This window comes from Pteropus alecto, unplaced genomic scaffold, assembly GCF_000325575.1.
Source record: "Pteropus alecto unplaced genomic scaffold, ASM32557v1 scaffold182, whole genome shotgun sequence".
In the NCBI taxonomy this organism is placed as follows: Eukaryota; Metazoa; Chordata; class Mammalia; order Chiroptera; family Pteropodidae; genus Pteropus; species Pteropus alecto.
The window spans coordinates 2,237,812-2,259,275 of NW_006433946.1; the positions used below are offsets into that span (position 1 = coordinate 2,237,812).

Sequence of the window (21,464 nt, forward strand, 5' to 3'; positions counted from 1 at the left end):
TGACATTTATCATCTGTTAGAAAATACATATAACCACCATTGACCTCTACTAATCTTAAAAAACTAACTTTCTAGTAAAAATGCAAAAATGTTCAACTGAAAGCATCCAGATTCATTCACTCATTCAATCAATGCAGTATAGGAGGTGCAGATGCAAAAGAGAATATAATAAGATCTCTTATTTCGAGATGCTAAATTTAGGATCTTTTTATTCTTATCTGTATCATTATTATCATCGTATTTCTGTATAATGTAAAGGGATACCACTCTGATAGATGATTTATGATACCTTAAAGTTCAATTATATTCTATATATATTTTACATGCTTATAATAAATGATATATTGGTTTTTATTTGTATGGTTTTCTTCCATTTGAGAGTTTTCTTACAAGATTTGGCAATATAGTACAGCCTGTGGATTAACAGGTTTCCTTGACTCGCAAATGAAGATCAAGTAAGAAAATAAAAGGAATGGGTGAGGGTTAGCCTACAAAAAACAAAAACAAAAAACAGTGTGATGTGCCCTTCTGGACACTGAGTGAGTAATGAGGTTGGCAGGCCGCCCTTCCACTTCTTCCATGATGTTCCAAACATGCCAGGCCTGCCGACTCAGCAATGTGAAAGAGGAAATGTGAAATGGCCACAAGTTCAGACTGTCCACATCAATATCCACGTAGGGTGCAAAACTGTGATAGTAAACTTGGGAATGAGGACAGTGTCTACAGAAGACTGAGAAGAATGAGAAACAGATCCACGATTAATGACTATTTCTTTAGAACTACCAAAAATTGAAAAAAAAAAGAAAAAAGAGGAAATCTTCCAGCAGTAAACTCATCTAATAAATGTTTTTGTACCAAAATGAAGCCCTACATCAGATGAATATGTATTATAGAAAAAAAAAATTTCTCTTTAATTATTCTTTCTAGAAATAAGTGTCTGGAATTTAAAGAAGCTTGACTACTGCTATTTGAAAATATTCCATTTAAAATATGCTATCATATATGTTATTTAAAAATTTAAATTTCTTTTATAAGGAACATATAGGGCAAAGTATATAAAGATTATGTGTCTAGAAAAAAAAAAAGGTGTTCTACTGGGTGGAGATCACATGGATTATCTTATCAGCTGACCTGACTGAAAGTGGCTTTTCCCTCATAATCAAATTTCAATGAGCAGGGTCTCAAGTGTATGTTTTAAGAGTCAGGAATGAAGATACTAATCCCTTCAGTGTTTATTGCAAAGCATACAGAGAAGGCACCATGGGCATCAGTATCAGGATTTGAAGGGTGAAATCAGCATAGCACAGTTATGCAAATCATGTGTGCAACTGACACAGCCTGTATAATTATCAGAGTAATCCACTCTATCAACCACCTCCAGGAAGGAAAGGAAGGGGTGGAGGGTGGGGAAAGTTCACACTTGGGAGATCACCCAGAGAGTGGGCCAGGTGCCAGGTCTACAATCAGGTAAAAACAGTTCCTTCTCGTGGGAAGCCTGCAGGACAAATTATACTACACTTAATGCACCATCACTATTATGAATGAGCTGCACTAGGTTCAATTTCTGAACCAGCATAATTTAATCCAATATGTCTATCATTATCTACTGGCAAATAAATTAGTATTTTTTAAATGGACCTCTTTGGCAAATCTGGTAGAAAATCATGGTGATCAAGGTTTTAAAATAATGTCAATATAAAAATAACTGATGATAATCTTTTGGTCAAGTATCTAATATTCAGACATATTTTTACTCCACTCATTTCAAAAAACATTACTATTAATATCCAGAGGTCTATAACCTGCAGCAATTTCATGTTATAAAAGTCATTTTGTATGTAATATAAACTAAAGTTACTTATTTATGTACTTTTTCTGGCAGTCACCTCAAAAAATAAAGCGAAATAATTTTGAAGTAAACAAAGAATTGGGAAGAAAATCTATGAGAAAGACGAAAGAGTAGAAGGCAAAAGAAGAGACGAGAGGAAGATAGTTTAAATAAAACAAGATGGAAAGAGGGTGTATTAGAAAAGAGAATGAGCGATTACAAATGCTACATGCACTTTAGAATACCTTTTAGTTTAATGGAATTCCTGATCAGTCAGCAATTTAAGGAAGCAATGTGGCTGTGGTAGTAACTTCTTTAGTAAGAAATATATGTTTGAGGGCATATCATTCTCATGATGAATTAACAGACTGTCTTATATGAGACAAAACTAGAACACTGACATTAAGTCATTTCTTTAACAGTATGGTCAAAGGTTAGCTCTATCTCAACCCATACCAGATGCTACTTTTGAACTTTATTTTCAAGAAATTGGAAAAAAAGGAGAACGATTTCTCTTCTTACCAGTTTATCTGAGAGTATGTAGTTTATACTTTAAAAATGCCTGTTGGTTGGCTTAACATTCCACTAAAGGTGAATGTCCAAATATACTCAAAAGCAGGGTGAGTCAATACTTTATTTTATAGGTGTTCATTCATTAATAGTTATAACTGAACAAAACACTGAGTTTGCAGCAGTGTACTTAACAGATTTTTTTTCAAAATCAATATTAAGAGCAAATATAAGCATTCAATGTTTCTGAACTACTTTTTATGGATAAAATAAAGTCTTTGAAATTACAAGGTCCCGAAAAATAAAAATACAGTCCTGATATAAAAAAACTAAAAACGTACAATGAGGAGGAAGTTGTTTTTTTAACAGATGGGTATTTACATAGTACATCTGGTCCAGTTCCTTTTTATAGGACAAAATAGCTTTAAACTGACAATTAGACATAAAGAACAAACTTCTTTAGCTGAAAATTGTCAAACATTGAATAGGTAATAAAGTAGTGTTATAAAATTCAACATTCCTGAGGTGTTTGGAAATAAACTAGATATTTGTTCAGAATAATGTAGGCTTACTGACCCTACATCAGAAAAACACTTTGACACTGGAAAGTTCCTCAAAAATCAATTACTCCAGGATTATGTGATACAGATTTACAGTCAAGCACAGCATAACAATGGTTCAGTTGACAAAGGACCGCCTATACAATGGTGGTTCCATAAGATTATAATGGAGCTTAAATAGTCCTATCATCTAGTGATGTAGTAGCCATCGTAATTTTGCAGTGCAACGCCTTACATGTGTGTGGTGATGCAGGTATAAAAGTGGTATAAAAGACTAGCACATAAAATTACAGGTAGTAGTCTATACTACCTAGGTTTGTGTAAGTGCACTCTATGATGTTCACACAACAAAATTGCCTAACGACACATTTCTCAGAATGTATCCCAACTCCTCCCATTCCCTGGTTAAGCAGCACATGACTGGATAAGCTAAACTATTTTTATGAATTTATTTCCAAATAAAGAATTATATACTAAATACTGGTTTAACTGAAAGCAAAGGTTTTACTTAGAATTTTATAGCAGGTCTTATTAAAAACACAAAGTAATTCTTATTTTCTGAAAATATGATGAACAAAAATATGAGAAACAATTTCTGCACTGATCTGCTTGATATTTTATATATCTTGGTATAATACCTTAGCATTATAACAAACAGGCATCTTAAAAATATGCTAGTGTTGACTTCCGGTCAAGATGGTGTAGCAGGTAGATGCTGTGCTCGCCTCCTCTCGTGACCACGTCAAAAGTACAACTACAGAACAACCATCATTGGGAGTCACCTGAGGTCTGGCTAAACAAAAGTCCTACAACTAACGACATAAAGAAGAGGTCATCTGTAGACCAGAAGAGGGATGAATGTGTGAAACAGGCTGGTCCCACAACTGCATCCAGCAGCTGAGAATCAGGAGGGATATCTCGGCTACAGAAATCCTTACAGAAGAGCAAGATGTCCCAGCCTTACATTGGGCTCCCCAGCCAGTGTTCCAGTGCCATAAAGAGAAGTCCCCACAACGTCTGGCTGTAAAACCAGCAGATTGTGGTTGAGACGGAGGGCTACTGGAGTCCTAGGTGTTCCTTTTAAAGAGCCTGTGTGCGGACTTAGTCACTGATAGACTAACTTGCTCTGAGCTCCAGAACTGGGCAGCTGATTGAAAAGCACCAGGCATATACGGGGAGAAAGTGAATTGTCAGGATTCAGGGCTAGGGCTGGATAGGCAGCTTTTTCCCAGACATAAGTGCTGGCAGATTCCTTTGCTCCATTGTTGAGCTCTCCCCTATCCCCACATGCAGACACAGGTGGCTGCCATATCTGGGTTTCTATCAACCTAGCTAACACAGGTATCCCTGCTCAGGTGATTCCCTGAGACCCTATCCCTCTCTTCTTGCAGGCCCACCCAAGCTGCCTCCAGTGGCTTTTCCATACAAATAATCTGTCTTGGCTCATGCTGTAGACTTTCCTAAAATCTCTTAAAGGTTCATAAAACCCAAACAAGCAGTATCTAGCTTCAGTGTGTCCTATACCTCTTGCTGAGCAGCACCAAGCCTGGCACTAGCAGCAGCCAGGCCTCAGTTCACAGCTTGGCCTCTCAAGGCACCTCTAAGCCCAGCATGGGCGGTGGCCATCTTTGGACTACTTGGTGACTGACTCTTGCCAGGTGACCCTGGGCAGTGTACAAGGTGTAGCTGAACTTTGCCTGCAGTGGGTCCCCTCCCAGGAGGCCCTGGGGCCAGCAAACTCAGAGGCTGGCTTCCACTGAGCTAGAGCACCACTCACCTGAGGCTGCACTAGAGGACAACACACCCAAGGGCAGTCCAGTTTTCTTCAGCTACCATATATTAGATCCTCTTTACCCACTTCACCCTCCCTTCATACATTGCTGGTGGGACTGCAAATTGGTACAGCCACTATGGAAAACAGTATGGAGGTTCCTCAAAACACTAAGAATTGATCTACCATATGATCAGCAATCCCTCTACTGGGTAGTTACCTCAAAGACTTGGAAACTCATATCCGTAAAGATATTTGCACACCGATGTTCATAGCAGCATTATTCATGGTGGCCAGGACATGGAAGCAACCAAAGTGTCCTACGATAGATGATTGGCTAAAGAAGCTGTGGTACATATATACAATTACTCAGCCATAAGAAGAGATGAAATAATGCCATTTGTGACAACATGGATGGACCTCAAGATAATCATGCTAAGCAAACTAAGGCAGACAGAAAAAGTTGGAAATCACATGACATCACTTATAAAAGCAACAAATGAACAGGACAAACAAACAGAGATTCATGGACATGGACAATGGACTAGTGGTTACCAGAGGGTAAGGAGTGGGGAAGGAATAGGGAGGCTGAAATGCAAATTTCTTTTAAAAGTTAAACTACAGCAAAATATATAAAAAAGTGAGGAGTGGGGACTACTCTTTTGCTCTTTGGGTCACAATAACTGATCAGCAGCAAAGTCTCAGGAGAAAAGAAAACTCATTGTATTTAACACCATATGATATTAGTAGCATAGGGAGATTTGAAGATAAAATTAAGTGACTCGAAGTAACATAGCTAATTCATAGTAAGCGCATTCTAAAATCTGAATGTCAACCTCTTGACTTCCAGATAGTATTCTTTCTTTATCATTTGAGCTAACTTAATAGAGTTAAAATTTTATAGAATTAACATATGGAGCTGTCATTTATCCTATAGCACAGAGTATAGATTTTGGAGTTTGAATCCAGGTTCTGCCTATATGACCTCTCTGTGCCTCAGTCTCCTCATCTATAAAATAGGAATTATAGACACCAAAGCCTGCTCCACAGGGTCAGCCCTCACCAACCAGTTCTCACAAATGATCAGCCCAAGGGTCAATCCCTGCCACTGTGGTGCAAACAGTAATCAAGGCCCAACTACAACAGGAGGGCGCACATAATCCATACAAGGGACACACCTGGAGCACCAGGCTCAGAGGACCAGAGAAGACTGTGCTACTGGGCCCCATAAGACACCTACTACATAAGGCCACTCTACTAAGAATGGGAGAAAAAGCAGTTCTATCTAATACATAGAAACAAACACAGGGAGGCAGCCAATATAGTGTGAAAAAAAAATATGTCCCAAATGAAAGAAAGAACAAAGCTCTAGAAAAAGAACTAAACAAAATTGAGAGAAGCAATCTACCAGATGCAGAGTTCAAAACACTGGTTATAAGTTATAAACTTAGGGTTAGAGTAGATGAACTCAGTGAGAACTTTAGCAAAAAGATAGAAAACAAAAGTGGAGATAGAAAACAATAAAGAACCAGTGAGAAGTGAAGAATATAATACTGAAATGACGATTACGTTAGAGGGAATCAACAGCAGATTAGATGAAGCAGAAGGTCAAATAGGTAATTTAGAAGATAAAGTAGCAGAAAACACCCAATCAGAACAGCAACAAGAAAAAAAGCATCAAAAAGAAGAAGAAGAAAAGAAGAGGAGGAGAAAAGGAGGAGGAGGAGGAGAAGAAAGAAGAAGAATAGAGAAAGGGGCTTCTGGGACAACATCATGCATATCAACATTCTCATCACAGGGGTACCAGAAGGAGAAGAGAGAAAGCAAGGAATTGAAAACCTATTTGAAGAAATAATGATGGAAAACTTCCCTAATCTGGTGAAGGAAATAGACATACAACCACAGGAAGCTCAGAGAGTCTCAAACAAGATGAACCCAAAAAGGTACCTCCAAGACACATCATAATTAAAATGCCAAAGGTTAAAGATAAAGAGAAAATATTAAAAGCAGCAAGAGAAAAGCAGTTTGTTACCTACAAGGGAGCTCTCAGAAAACTGTCAGCTCATTTCTCAATAGAAACTTTGCAGTCCAGAAGGGAATGGCATGAAATATTCAAAGTGATGAAAATCGAAGACCTACAACCAAGATTACTCTACCCGGCAAAGCTATCATTTAGAATCAAAGGACATCAAGAGCTTCCCAGAAAAGAAAAAGCTAAAGGAGTTCATCAACACCAAACTAGTATTACAAGAAATGTTGGAGGGGATTCTTTAAGAAGGAAAAAAAAGATAAAAAAATATGAATAATAAAATGGCAATAACTACATGTCTGTCAACAAGTACTGCAAATGAAGAATAATGAAATGTTCCAATCGAAAAATAGGGTGGCTAAATAGATAAGAAAACAAGACCCTTATATATGCTGTCTACAGGAGATTCAGTTCAGATTGAGAGACACACACAGACTGAAAGTAAAGGGATGGAAAAAGATATTTCATGAAAATGAAAATGAAAAAAAAAAATCTGGGGTAGCAATACTTATTCCAGACAAAATAGATTTTTTAAACAGAGGCTATAACAGGACACAAAGAAAGACTCAGAAATCCCACTTCTGGGTATTTAGCCAGAGAAACCCAAAATATTACTTTGAAGGAACATGCACATCCATCGGTCATTGCAGCATTATTTACAATAGCCAAGATATGGATGTAACCTGGGTGTCCATCAATGGACATGTGCTATCCACAAGAGACAGAATGGATTAATTAGAAGTGGTACATATATAAAATGGAATATGACCCAGCCATAAAAAAAAGAATGAAATCTTGCCAACTGCAACAACATGGATGGACCGATAGGGTATTGTGCTGAGTGGAGTAATTCAGACAGAGAAAGACAAGTGCCATGATTCCACTTACATGTGGAATCTAAAGAACAAAATAAACAAAACAGAAAAAAGACTCATAGATACAGAGAACATTTTGAGACTTGCCGGATGAGAGCAGGTAGGAGGCTAGGCGAAATAGTGGAAGAGATTAAGAAGTAAAAATTGGTAGTTACAAAATAGTCATGGGGTTGTAAAGTACAGCCTAAGGAATATAGTCAATAATATTGTAATAACTAGGTATGGTGTCAGACTGGACTAGGTTTATCAAGGTGATTACCTTGATAAGTTATATAAATATCTAACCACTGTATTGTATATCTGAAACGAATATAATACTGTATGCCAACTTTAATTGAAAATTTTTTTTTTAATATTTTAAAAAATGCTAGTGCTAAGGAATAGTTTGGCTTTTTTTAGAATATAAAAATTTGGAATACATAAATTTCAGTAAAATTTTAGGATTTTTCATTTTTAAATGTTTTTTAAATAGTCCATTTTTATGCAATACATAAATTTTGTAATCTGAATCCAGTACAATCCAATGGCCAAAACTGAATTTTAGATATGGCATAAAAACATTTGAGATAGTTTGAGAAGCATTCTTACTGTTTGCTTTTTCTTTATAATTTATGCAAAGGAATTTATAACACACATATTATATAAATTTCCATACATTAGAAATACATATGCTTCTATTCTAAATTAAATATTTAATTTGGGCACAACATTAGAGTATGTGAGAAATATACCTGAAATACTAATGAGAAAAAAATACGCAATTTTAGTTCCTTCTAGATTTAAAAGATAACAAGTATGCTATTACTTTGATTGATAGGGGTCCATGGCTTAATTGAAATACTATTTCCTCAATGAACTGAGTATAAGATAAAAGGAATAATATAGAACATCTGAAGCAAACAAACCAAATTTCTAAGAATGAAAGATCCATAATAACTTGTTAAACTAAAAACCTAAAAGTAGTATCTAATTTAAAAAAAATTCTGTAGCAGGAACACTGATTCAATGATTTATCATTAAAAACTCAAAAATACTATGTTATGCTACAAATTTATATAAAGCAGGTCAGATGATTTGTGTGATAAGTTATAAGATTAAGGAATAGAGAGTTTAAAGTAGAAATTAGTGCCTTTTATTTTCTTGCAACCTTATATAATGTACAAGGTTGGGACATGTTTATAAAAGTATATTTTCCCATTGGGCAAAAAATTTGACTGTGATCTTTAGCTGATATATTGTTGATGATATTTTCCAACTCCTATTTCTTTCTCTTTCTCCTCTCCTTCCACATCCTCTTAAAATGTAATTTAAATTTCGGATAATTAAAGATAATACACATATATATTTTTTTCTTTATCAGCCATTCATTTTTTTGTGTGTATTGCAAAGGGGCAAAAGTAGAAGGAGAGATGCAATTGTTAGATACGCTAAAATTTAGCCAACATAACTGCAATGAAATAAAGGAATTCTAAGGACATGCTCAGCATTAAGACAAAAAGAATAGCTCTAAATAACCCATAATAAATGATATTTTTTAATTTTATTTTTTAGTTTTATTTTATTATTAATTTTAAGTATAAATCAAACACTGACGATCATTGTACAAATAAAACTTAGACTATATCATTTTATTTTTTATTTCCTGAATGGAAAATATTTCATAAATAGGATATTGAACTGCCATAACTAAAGTAAGAAAGGTGATGATTTCTTACATCATTAAGAAGTGGGGAAAAAAATATAGGAGTTGTTGACAATTATCTGCTACTGAAAAAAATTATCTGCTATTGGTCTATTTCTAGAAATAATAAAACTATACTCTTAAAAAAAGCATTATTAGAAAACAAACTTCCATGGCAAATAAAGGTAAACAATACCAAAGTATTTTTGCTCTTTAAAGGGCTCTGATTTATTATTTGTAAAACCAGGCATCCTTTCAAAATTTAAAAATGTTATCAATGATTGTAATCAAAATTTAAAACATGCAATCAAATCAAGTAATCAGGCTTCTGTACACTTAAACTCATTTCCTGTTCCAGCGTGAGTGAGGAAAAATTCAACATTGTTTTACACTTCTGCTGGTTTTCAGCAAGACAAGGGGAGCTTTTACAAAAATATTTATCAAAAGGGAATGTGTTTTGAGTGAACAAACTATGTCTAGACCACAAGCGAAAAATCAGAAACTGTCTATGTCAAAGATGGCTCTTAGAATCAGGTTAGCAGACAGTAGTAGCAGAGAGGTAATGTTGGTACTGTTAAGATCATCTGACAACCTCCACTTAAAACCTATTCCATTTCATGCAAATCTATTTTAAAAGTTAAATTACAGCAATATATTAAAAAAGTGGGGAGTGGGGACTACTCTTTTGCTCTTGAAGTGTTGGTCATAGTAACTGATCAGCAGCAAAGTCCCAGGAGAAAAGAAAACACATTGTACTAAGCACCATATGATATTAGTAGCATAGGGAGATTTGAAGATAAAATTAAGTGACTGGAAGTAACATAGCTAATCTGCAGTGAGCCCATTCTAAAACCTGGATGTCAACCTCTTGACTTCCAGATAGTATTCTTTATCATTTGAGCTAACTTAATAGAGTTAAAATTTTATAGAATTAACATACTGAGTTGTTATTTATCCCATGGCATAACATATAGATTTTGGAGTTTGAATCCAGGTTCTGCCTGCATGATCTCTCTGTGCCTCAGTCTCCTGATCTGTAAAATAGAAATTATAATAGCAAGAAGCTCTCTTGACTGACCGCCCTTTGAAAAACATACTGATGGGTCACCTGAAACACTGAATTCCTGGTAGTTATAGGCCCCTCTTTCCTATGCTCACATAAACACTTCCAGTAGTTGAACTAGATAGTCACTAAGAGTCAGTTATGACTCTAGCTTCACCTGTTTATGCCAGCTGCACCTGTTATTATGATTATGTAAATTATTCAAATATCTATATTCCAATGAAATAAGTACAAAAGGAAGTTGTTTCTACAAAAAATTATTTTACTACTTTGGAAAGATGAAACAAAGGTAGTTGATTAAAAAAAGAAAGCTAAAGAATTGGGGGATGGGTAAAGACAATAAAAATTAGTGAGAAAAATATTTAAAATTTAATAGAAGTCTAATGGCATTACAAAGGACATAAAGAAACTGAAAATGGAATTAGAGATGATGCATTACGAGTGTGATACAGGCCAGGAAAATTACATGGAATTCCAAAACCAGATTCTTCACTAAAAGAAAAGGGCTTGGCCTTATATCAAAAGAGAAATGATTAAATGTCTATTTTATATTTTTAAATGTAAAGACCTTTTATTATTAAAAGAATTTCTCATGTTACTAGACTTACTGCTATTAGTCAATAAACTACCTGGTTTTGCTCATGTCAGATACAAGGGTTTTATAACAAAAACTAAATAAAAGAAAACAATGGACAGTCATTACCCAAAGTATATGGGGGTGGGGCAAAATACTTTCTACTACTAACAATATTGATAAAAAAAACAAAAACAGAAATTGGAATTAAAATCATTACACTTAATACCCTATACTAGTTATTTTAAGCACTAGTTCTTAAATTTTATTCAATCTGTGATTCTGTTTTGCCTCCATAGCCATTTTCACCCTTCTTTGCTCTGCTCTGCTGCTGCATAAAGCTAATTTCTATTGGCTTCTTCAATAGGCTTCTTTGTTCCCTGGCTTCTGTTTAGGATCAGTTAACGTGAGGTATCGATCGGCAAGAGAAAGAGTGAGGTCAAGGTGTTTATCCTTCAGTCACGGGTTAGCAGGTGTACATTCATCTACTAAAAGTCAGTGTTCAAAACCGTCTCCTACCTCTCTTAATGCCAGTGACCTCTCCATCCCCTTGTCTCTTCACACATTGAGCTGCTACTATCTTTTCTTGCTATTGCTAGCCTCAGAGTGCTTCAACCATCCTTTGTTGGTTTCCTTTATGCCTAACCATTCTCTCATAAATATTAGTTCTTTCATGGAGATCTCCAAATTGCGCCCCCATTTGAGTGTCTCGCTGCTTTCCTGTCAGGACCCTGATTGATAGTTATGGGTAGCAGGAGTAGCCCAAGGCCCAAGTCAATCAAAATGACATTCTGTCATTGGGTTGCTCATGTTTGAAGAGAACAGGATGGCCTCCTTACCAGGGGGTTAATGGAATACTGGCAATTTCAGGCATGTGCTAGAACATGATTACTCAAATGATCACTGGTGGTAGCATGGAAGGAAGTATAGATGCAAGGCAAGGCTTTAGGAGCTGTGGCCTTCACTTGCTAAAGCAACAGTGGTGATGTGCAGTGTGAAGACTGTAGTGTGACATGACTATTTCTGATGCCCCTAAGAAAAATACAAAAGAGAGAGAACAAATTGAAGGCCTTGAATGCTCAAATCAGAGCAGAGGTAAAATATCAGAAAGTTTCTCAGTAAGCTTTTTAAAAAGTGCCTTTCCTTAAGCCTCAGGGCAAATAACGCTGAAGACCAATTCCAGAATCTGATTTGGAGGCTTATGGAATTGCCATGCTAAGTGGGCAATACTAGTACCACTGTCTTGGTAACGAAGTAGTGATGGGGAAAGGGTGAAACATGGGATGGTACTATTTGACCAAATACTGAGGAGGTTCAGAATGCTGAACTCCCAGATATTCCTGAAACATCCTTACCAGAAGACACAATCCTCTTCACTCCCTACCTTTTAATCTAAGGAAACCAACATTCCCACAGATCAGTATTCCCATAAAGTAAGAAGACTTTCAACTGCTTCAGCTGAAGCAAGAACCCAGAGAATGGCAATTCTTTTCAGGACTTGTTCCTATTACCTCTTGTTGTCTCAAGGCTCATAACAAGTTAGATCTTAATACAGCCTAAAACCAAGGCCTGATCCAGGAGATAAAAGCCTATGTGTACACTGCAAGAATTGCAAAAATTTGTATCAGCAAGTCTAGTTAGCATGTAAGGGAATAGAATGGATTGATTTTAAGGGTTAAAAACCAAGGCCTGATCCAGGAGGTGAAAGCCTATGTGTACACTGCAAGAATTGCAAAACTTTGCCAATTTGTATCAGCAAGTCTAGTTATCATGTAAGGGAATAGAATGGATTGATTTTAAGGGTTTTATACCAAGTTGATGGTCTAGTATAGATCAGGACAAATTTACCAATATATGTGCATTCATCTGGGATTTGGGATTTAACATATTGCCTTGAGCAGGTGGGAGTGACTGATTAATTCACTCCTTGATTCAATGATGGCTTATACAGTAAAAAGTTGAAATGCCAGAATTTTCCTGGCAGACCAAATTGGAAGAAGTCCAAAAGCTCAAGTAAGTAAGACTATTGGGAAGGATCTCTTATGAATCACCCTGTTCAGCCTTCCCCTAGCCATACCACTGGAAGGGCCTGTGGGATACTCCCTTCACCAAAGAATTACATTAGTGAGGAAAGAACCAGTAAGCTTGAAAAGCTTTATGGTAATTATCTTCTGTAGGATGGACAGAATATTGATAGATGTTGCAAATAGATCTTGGCTCCCTGATTTAAATGAAATAATGGGATCTCAGAGTGGCAGAGGCTATGTGGTAGGCATACATTTCAGGAAGATGCAATTACCTTAACAAGCCATAGGAATGGGATGATAATCAGAGTGTTTTGTGCCATAGGGTTCTATGGTAATGGCTAATTGATTACGGAATCCCCAAGAATGAAACAGATGGTTAGATTACCAAGCTGCTGACTTACGCAGGCAGAAAAAGTTGTGGGCAAAAACCCAATTTTTGTCACCATGGTGGGATTCATGATCTTATCCACCGTCTACATCTAAACCTATTCACAGACCCAGAGTCACATAATTTTAGGTGAAAACTCAGTCCCTTTCAGGAAGGGCCCTGAAACCTGGCCAAAGGTTCCAGAATCACCTGTGGTCATTCATGATGATGACTGTGCATTAGTAAAAGGAAAATAACCAAGTCCTTCCAGAAGTTATCAGATCTATGAAACTAGCTCTGAATTGACATTAATTCCCAAAATCTAAAATGCCATTGTGGCCCAGCGGTCAAAGAGCGGGCTTATTGAGGTCAAGATATATATGGAGACTTTACCCAAGTCCATCTTACAGCGTTATAGGAATACATACATTTAGAAGTGAGAAGAATCCTTACACTGCTTCCCTGAACCAGGCAGGGCCAAGAACAGTGCTGTCCAATGGAATATTTTAGTAGCTGCATTGTTAAAAGGTGAAATTTGAATAATATACTTTATTTAATCAAAAATATCATTTCAACATGTGGCACTAACTTCATTTAGGTGCTTACTAGCCTCCTGTGGCTAGTGGCTGCCATATTGAAGAGCGCAGCCCTAGTACTGTCGCCTCTCCCAAGATGGTAAACTAAAACTAAAAGATGTTGGCATGGTGATCCCTATTACATTCCTATTTAAACTATTTGTTCGGCTAATGTCAGACCTAGATGTTTCTGTGGATAAATGCACACTTAATCACATCATAATATCAACTGCAGATGGCTGTTCTAGCTGTAGTATCTTTACTGGATCATATTAACATAACCACTGACACCAGGTATGAAGCTATTAACAATTTCTTTTAAAAATAATTCCTTATCAACGAAGATAATCAGAAGCAGTTTGCCTTTACATTGCAGGAACAGCATACTTTCACTATCTTACCTTCAGGTTAGGTCAATTCTCCTCTCTTTGTCATAATATAGTCCAAAGAAATCTTGTTCATCTTGACATCCCACAGAACATCAAGTTGGAACATTACATTCCTTGTATTATACTGATCGGACTTGATGAGCAGGAAGTAGTAAATACCTAAGATGCTTCAGTAAGATATATGCTAGAGGATAGGAGATCATCTCCATGAAAAGTTCAGAGACTTGCAACATTGCTGAAATGTTATGGGCCTAGTGGTCTGGGCAGGTTGAAACTGATCCTCTATAGCAAATGACAAATTGCTGTACCTTGCACCTTTCATCATGAAGAAGGTGGCACAAATGTGATGCTCTCTTTGGATTTTGGAAGAGGGAGATTCGCATCAGGTATGCTGCTCTGATCCACAAGGCTGCCAGTGTTGAGAGAGGACTGGAGCAAGAGAAGGATCTGCAGCACGCCTCTGCTGTCAAGAAAGCTGCCTTATACCTTTGGATCTAAGATCCAGAAATGCAATGATATTTGGAAATGTCTGTGGCCAACAGAGATGATATACAACATCTCTGTCAATAGGAGTATCAGAGTGCAGATCTTTTTTTGGAGTAAAGACACGTATCTTCTACTAATACTTATTCTCCATTTGCAAAGCTGCACCTAACTTGCTATTGCACTGTTTAAGACCGAGTACTGGGCCGTGTGACTCTACCTGACTATGTGGCCTAAACGACACAAAATGAACTAGATGTTATCTCATTCAACATAACATTTAAAAAGATGTGCACAAAAGCATTTTATTGCTAAATGAAACTAGAACCGTGCAGGTTTGGGAAGTCCAAGTACATTTCACAAGGAAGTGGTTCAGGTATCCTTGATACCTGCTATTACTGCTTCACAATCTCTCCTCAACCCACACCTATGGCCTCACAGGGTGTTCTCAATGATCAATAAGTGGAGGGTGAAACTGTGTGAACCTAGTTTGTAAATGGATTCAATGGTATTTGGTAAGATCTGTGACCAATGTGCTAAACATACTGAAGGGGACTGGCCCTGAAATGCAGTGGTGAAAGGATATCCACCTCCCCGCTGAATTTCAGACTGCACACTTTGCATAAAAGGAGGGAGACTGAGGTAATGATACATGGCATGGCTATATGGTCAAGGACTTAGAAAAAGAAGACTGGAAGACTAGTGATAGAAGGTTTGGGAGAGAGTTATTGAATGTACCTCTCACAATTGGTACAAAGTGTGATGGCACTTAATAATCTGGGCAAGATTACCTGATGGGTGACTCAAATCAATCGGTCTATTTTATGAATGTTGGTCAGATTCTTTGCCTAGCTACTCTGATGCTTGCTCAAGTGAGTGGCCCGTGTACAAAGTGACAATGGGATGGAAAGCATGCATGGATTCAGCAACACAGACTATCTCCTCTCTATGACAGATTTCACAACTACCACTGCTGAGTTCACAGCTTTCTAATGCTGAGGCTCTAATACGGCACCACTCCTCAGCAGGATTAACCAGTCAATTGGTGGCAAGTAGGTTACATTGGACTCCTTCCAATATGAAGGAGAGAAAAATTTATCTTCATAGGAAGTAATAGATATTCATGATATAGACTTACCTCTCCCTCCTTTAATACTTTTGCAAGCTCCTCTATACATGGATTTAACATAATGATTTACCAATGACCATGGTATTCCTTAAAATATTGTGCCCTCAACCAGGAAATTCATTTTATGGCAAAGGAAATGTAGCAATCGACTCAAACCTATATATTTCACTGGTCATACTCATGTCCCATCATCCAGAATCACCTAGCTAAATGGAGTGGTAAAATGGCCTACTAGTGGAATGGTCCATGTATGGTTGCCAAGTGGGTGTGTCTACAGGATATGATATATGCCCAGAGCCATCTCTTCCACAGCATCAATGCATGAGTCTGAGAACAAAGAGGAAGTGAGGTAGGAAAGACCACAATAGAAATACATCATGTAACTCATTTTAAGGATTTTTACTTCCTGTGCTGAAATGAACTCTTGGGATTGGGGGTTCAAGAGCTCTCAGTGCCTAGGGGAAGACTGTTTCCACCAGGAATCAGAGTCCTAGTACTGCTGTATTGGAAGGTGAGAGTACTCCCTGGCTCTTTGAGGGCATCTCAAGCTGCTGAACTACAAGGAGAGAAGTGGGCTATTGATTGGTAATTTTTCCAGATTACCAAGATGATTTGGGGGCAAGAACAACTATGTTTGGAACACAGGACACTTCTTTAAAAAAACTTGCCCAATAATCACGGTTATTGAAAAACTGCAGTAATCCAAAAAGGCAGGAACATGAGATACTCAGAATTTATAGAAATTAAGGTTTGGGTCACCCATCAGGTAAAGAAATCGTCCAGCCCAGGTGCTATAAAGAAGGTAAAAGAAAGAGAATTGGTAGTAGAAGAAGAATGCTCTAATGATTAATTTGAGTTTTCTGACCAATTAGAGAAGCATGGATTTTAGCTGCTTTGTTTTATGTTCCAGCTATTATGAAAAACTTAGGTGATGGCTAATATTTTAGATTCCAGTTGGAAGGATGACTGAATTGATATCATCCCTTGATGCTGCAGTAACTAGATGACACTGCTCTCTCCTTCTCATCACTCCGCTACTCTCTTTAATTAGCCAGTTTGAGTACACTGTTTATATATCTGCAAAAATCATGACTTGGTATACCAAATTGCAAAATCAGCATGCCTGTAGTTATAAGGACAATGTTTTTAGGTCCATACCTCAAAGTAGCAATATATACAGTTTCACAGAAATAGCTTTGCTTCGTACACACAAACTTTATAATTATGTAGAACCATGTAAATAATGTTGAAGGTCTGGCCTGGCCAAAGCCAATGAGAATGGCTTACTTTTGGAGTATGATTTTTCCCACCCCTCACTTCATTACCTACCAACCAGGTGCCCCCAGATGGGCCATGCCTAATTTGCATAAAGAAGCTGATTGTAGCTGCTAAGCTCAATCTAACGTAAAAACCAAGATGTCTTGTTAGACACCACTCACAGGGATAGATCTGTTAAAAGAACAAAAAGGAAACCAAGGAAACAAAACTCAAGATGAATATCGAATGCCTTCAAGAGGTGTCACCACACATTGAAACTTCTAAGAATAAAGCAATCACCAGTAAAGAAACATGTATACAGTAAACTATGATATTGAAAACAACATAATTTTATAAAGAATAAAATCGACATTTAAAGTTATTTTTACCTCAATTTCATGTAACAAATAAAAAGCTGTGTTTTATATAATCCTTGGTCAACTCAATAATATTTTAATAAACCAGAGCACATGGCTACCTAATAACTGTCATGTCTTTAAAATAACTTTCAATAAAAAATGTTTTTATAATATCACTTTAAAGTAATTTTTATAGCATAATTTCAAAATAAAATATAAAATGTTTGAAATAAGTGAATTACATTCGGTCAAGAAGGAAAGTAAAATATATACTTAAAATATTTTGTTTTAACATTTGCATTAATTTCATTTTTTTGTAACTGCCCTAAATTTGAGTTAATGTCTAAAATAGTTGTACACATTTCATGTACAACTATCTTTCATTATCATACTAATGTTAAAAAAACTAAAGAAAGTCTTAAGGTTTAACAGGAAAAAATGTAAAGAAAGATAATACAAGCATTAGCTCAAAATCTACAGCACTCTGTAATACCATTTTTCAATGTAGATGAAAATATCACTTCTATCATATCTTTATATTAAAATAAAATTTTAATATGTCACTATGGATAGCAGGAACATATAAAACTGGCTTGAGAGTATTCTGTATTAATTCTCCACCTTTAACTTCTTGGTTATGGCAATTCATGTAATAGTCAAGTAAGATTAATTCAGATTTCTAATCATTCTCTTTCATGTACTATATTCTAGCATTTTTTTAAAAAAAACTTATTCCAAGATTTTTAATGATGATTTAGGAAGCAGAGAAAAGTTTCATAGATCATCAAATGACTATAGTTTGAGAGTTAAAAAAAGAAATGGTGTTAAAATAAAATACTAACTACCCTAATAGCAAATTTTCTAATAAGCATAATATTTTCAAGTTTAAAAATAGCAATATTTGATTTCCTACTGAGGCTCCAGTCTGAGCACTATACCAGTCAAAAAATATCACAGCTTTCATCTCTTCTATGATAACATCAGTATGTAACTATGATATGTCACTAGATTTTTCCATTATTTGGAATTAACCATAATTACTGTACTAATAATTACATTAAAAAAATCATAGAAACCTTATGTAACGGCTATTTCCTTACTTCAGTGGCTTGAAATAAGACAGTTTTCAGTAGACATTGCTCCTTTTTCCCACGTCTATAAGTCTAAAAGGGCCACATGCATCCTACAAGATTTACCAGTTATTCAATATACACAAATAAAAGGATTGTCTAGTTCATTCCTAGCTATGTATTAAAGCTTTAAGTTACTGTGTATTATTCTGTAGCACTCTCTCGAATTCTCAAATTTTAGCTTTCTTCTCAAAGAGTTGGTAACACTTACCAGAGTGGGTCCTGAGGTGTCCTGTGAGGGCATCCCTTCTTCTACAGGCATAGCTACAGAAAGGACATTTGAACGGCTTCTCTCCAGAGTGTAACTTTATGTGTCTCAGAAGGTTGCCCTTCTGAGTAAAAGAAGCTCCACACTGGTTACAGTGGAAGGGACGTTCACCTGTGGAAGGGTAAAGAGGTGAGAGATCAGAGAGGTTATGTGCGAGTGGCTGATTCACCATACACTGTTAACTAGAGCCAGTTCTCTGTACTGAGGATATCCATTCCCTCCTGAGTCTTCCTAAACTTTTATCTTCCTAGAATTTGATCTGCTAATACAAAGTCTCAGACTTTAGGTCAAATGTCTTTTCCCCTCTTCATATAAATTTGCAGGATTCTTGTCATTGATTCAAAAGAATAACAGGACTGACAACTGGTTGAACAACTAGGTGCTATTAGTTTACTGACTTTACATACAATATTTCAGTCCTCATAATGACATTACTAATCAGGTATCTATAATTTCAGTTTACAAATGAAGAAATTGAAGTTAAAGTATCAAAGCATGTGATTATAGTAACAGAGCTAATAAGTTCTTGAGCTGATAATTGAATCTCGCTCAGTTTGACTACACCTTGCTCTCTTTACTGTACCATGCTCTCTTAAAAATCACATAGATTTTGAGTTGAAAAGGAGCTTTAGTCTAACTCTCATTTAGCTGATAATATTCTTATCAGGGGACTGAAGAAGTTCAGTGAATGAACCAGGTTCAAAGCTCATTACTACAAAATATCTAAATATAGCTCAGGTCTCTCAATTCTCCTAGTCACTAACAGTAAAACCTTTGGCAAGTTTCCTTATATAACCATGGAAAATTCAAGAAAATTATTCATTCAGACATTTCCTGTATATTCTCTTTTTTTGTTGTAAAAAATCATTTGTTTGAAAGGAATCTTTTCTCCTATTGCTATAAAACTGTTTAAGCCATAATTAGCAGTTCAGTTTGTTATCATTAACTGGCTACGCACCAATGTCATCAAACAAAAACACGTAGTTGATGAAGCAGTAAAATGGCAAGTGTATTAAAGTGATACCATTAATCAAACTATGAAAAAAGTACTACTGTAAGTTTGTCTATCTCTAAAAATAGACATGATATATATTACAAATTAATATATAAATAGCATAAATATTTTAAAGCTCAAAGTTTAGAATAAAAATAAAATTAAAAATAATCCCCTTTTGGTTGAACTGGACAATTTCTGTACTTGAGGTTGGATGATCACAATTTTAATAGTTTAAAACATTTTTTTGAACACAATCATCATGTTTTATATCTTTAAGTGAAACAGTAATAATATTAGATTACGAAACCTCAATATTTTGGGGTGACCTTTAATATAACAAAAACTCAGTGATTCTTTTTATTATAGAAAGGTGGGAAGCATAAAAAAGAAAACTGTGGTCCCTTTCTATTAGCTGCCACTGCACATTCTATCATATAGATTTGTTATAAACTCTAAAGAAACTGAAAAGTAGATACATCAGGTATGCAGTACTTGCTCATTTTAGAATTTACCAAGACAAGACACATACCAAAAAAGTGTAATCTGTGTATGCGCAGCAATGGTCAAGGTTTTTCTTAAGAAATCTGTAGATCTTATGAGCTAAGTTTATAAAAAGTCCTATACTGATGGAGAGGTTGAAAACAAAAATTATCTATCATGCAAAGTTACCTTAAATTTTATCTTAATTAACTTTTTTGATTCATTTGGTAAAACTGACAAATTAAATAAACATTGAGTACAGCTTAAAAGAGAAATACTTTACCTAAAACCTCTCATATGAAGTCTTACAAAACAGTTGACCTTTTAAAATAAATCTAATTTGGGTAAACCTTTTTTATTTTACACATACACACATTCCTGTGCACACACGCACACACACACACACACATGTAAAATTTAATTCTTTGACATTTTTTCAGTGGGATAGCAGTCTACAGCTTTTTAAAATCAGGATTTTCTATTCCCCACACCTACTATGGAATTAGTAATAAAAAGGCAGGAGACACTTTCTTCATGAAATTAACTTTTTAGAGAGTATGAAAATAGAAATGTAAATTATAAATTTAACTCCAAATATTTTGCTTTTCAAATCTGTCTATGCAGGGTTTCCCAGGCAAGTAATAAATTAGTATGCAATAACTTTATAATGAATTAAATTAGGGTGGTGAACAAAAACATTTGAAATCATGTTTGCCTCTGAAAAGTACTCCAGTAGCATATTAATTATATTTTCTTTAAGCCTCTTATGATTCAAATATTTTAAAATCTCTAATATAGAGAGCTGTACTTATCATTCTAAATAATGCTAATCTAAAAAAGAAAATATATAAGGACAAGTCTTTTAAAAATAATTTTTAAATTCATCTTATTGAGTTTTATGAGATTAATGACAGGGTCATTTAGTTTTTACATTTACAAAATATTCCAGATAACTTCAAATATTTTTTAAGAACTATAATCATCCTTAAAAGAGTAGGAGAAATGAAAATGGGTCTAGGTATATTGGGAAATATCGCTGTGTTGCTGAGTGTCTAAATCCTAGAGTGGAGGCATTTGCTATGCTCCCAAGGCTATGGGAAGTAAAGAAAGAG

At 35.7% G+C, this 21,464-nt stretch overlaps 1 protein-coding gene across 14 annotated transcripts in view; it reads right to left on the reverse strand.

Moving 5' to 3' along the window:
• Positions 1-21,464, reverse strand: part of IKZF2 (IKAROS family zinc finger 2) — a 144,285-nt gene that overhangs the window by 27,862 nt on the left and 94,959 nt on the right. For all 14 annotated transcript variants that reach the window (XM_015586723.2, XM_025044417.1, XM_025044418.1 and 11 more), the window contains one exon: positions 18,819-18,986. In XM_015586723.2, the coding sequence (XP_015442209.1) occupies positions 18,819-18,986 (168 nt within the window). The remainder of the gene's footprint in view (positions 1-18,818; positions 18,987-21,464) is intronic.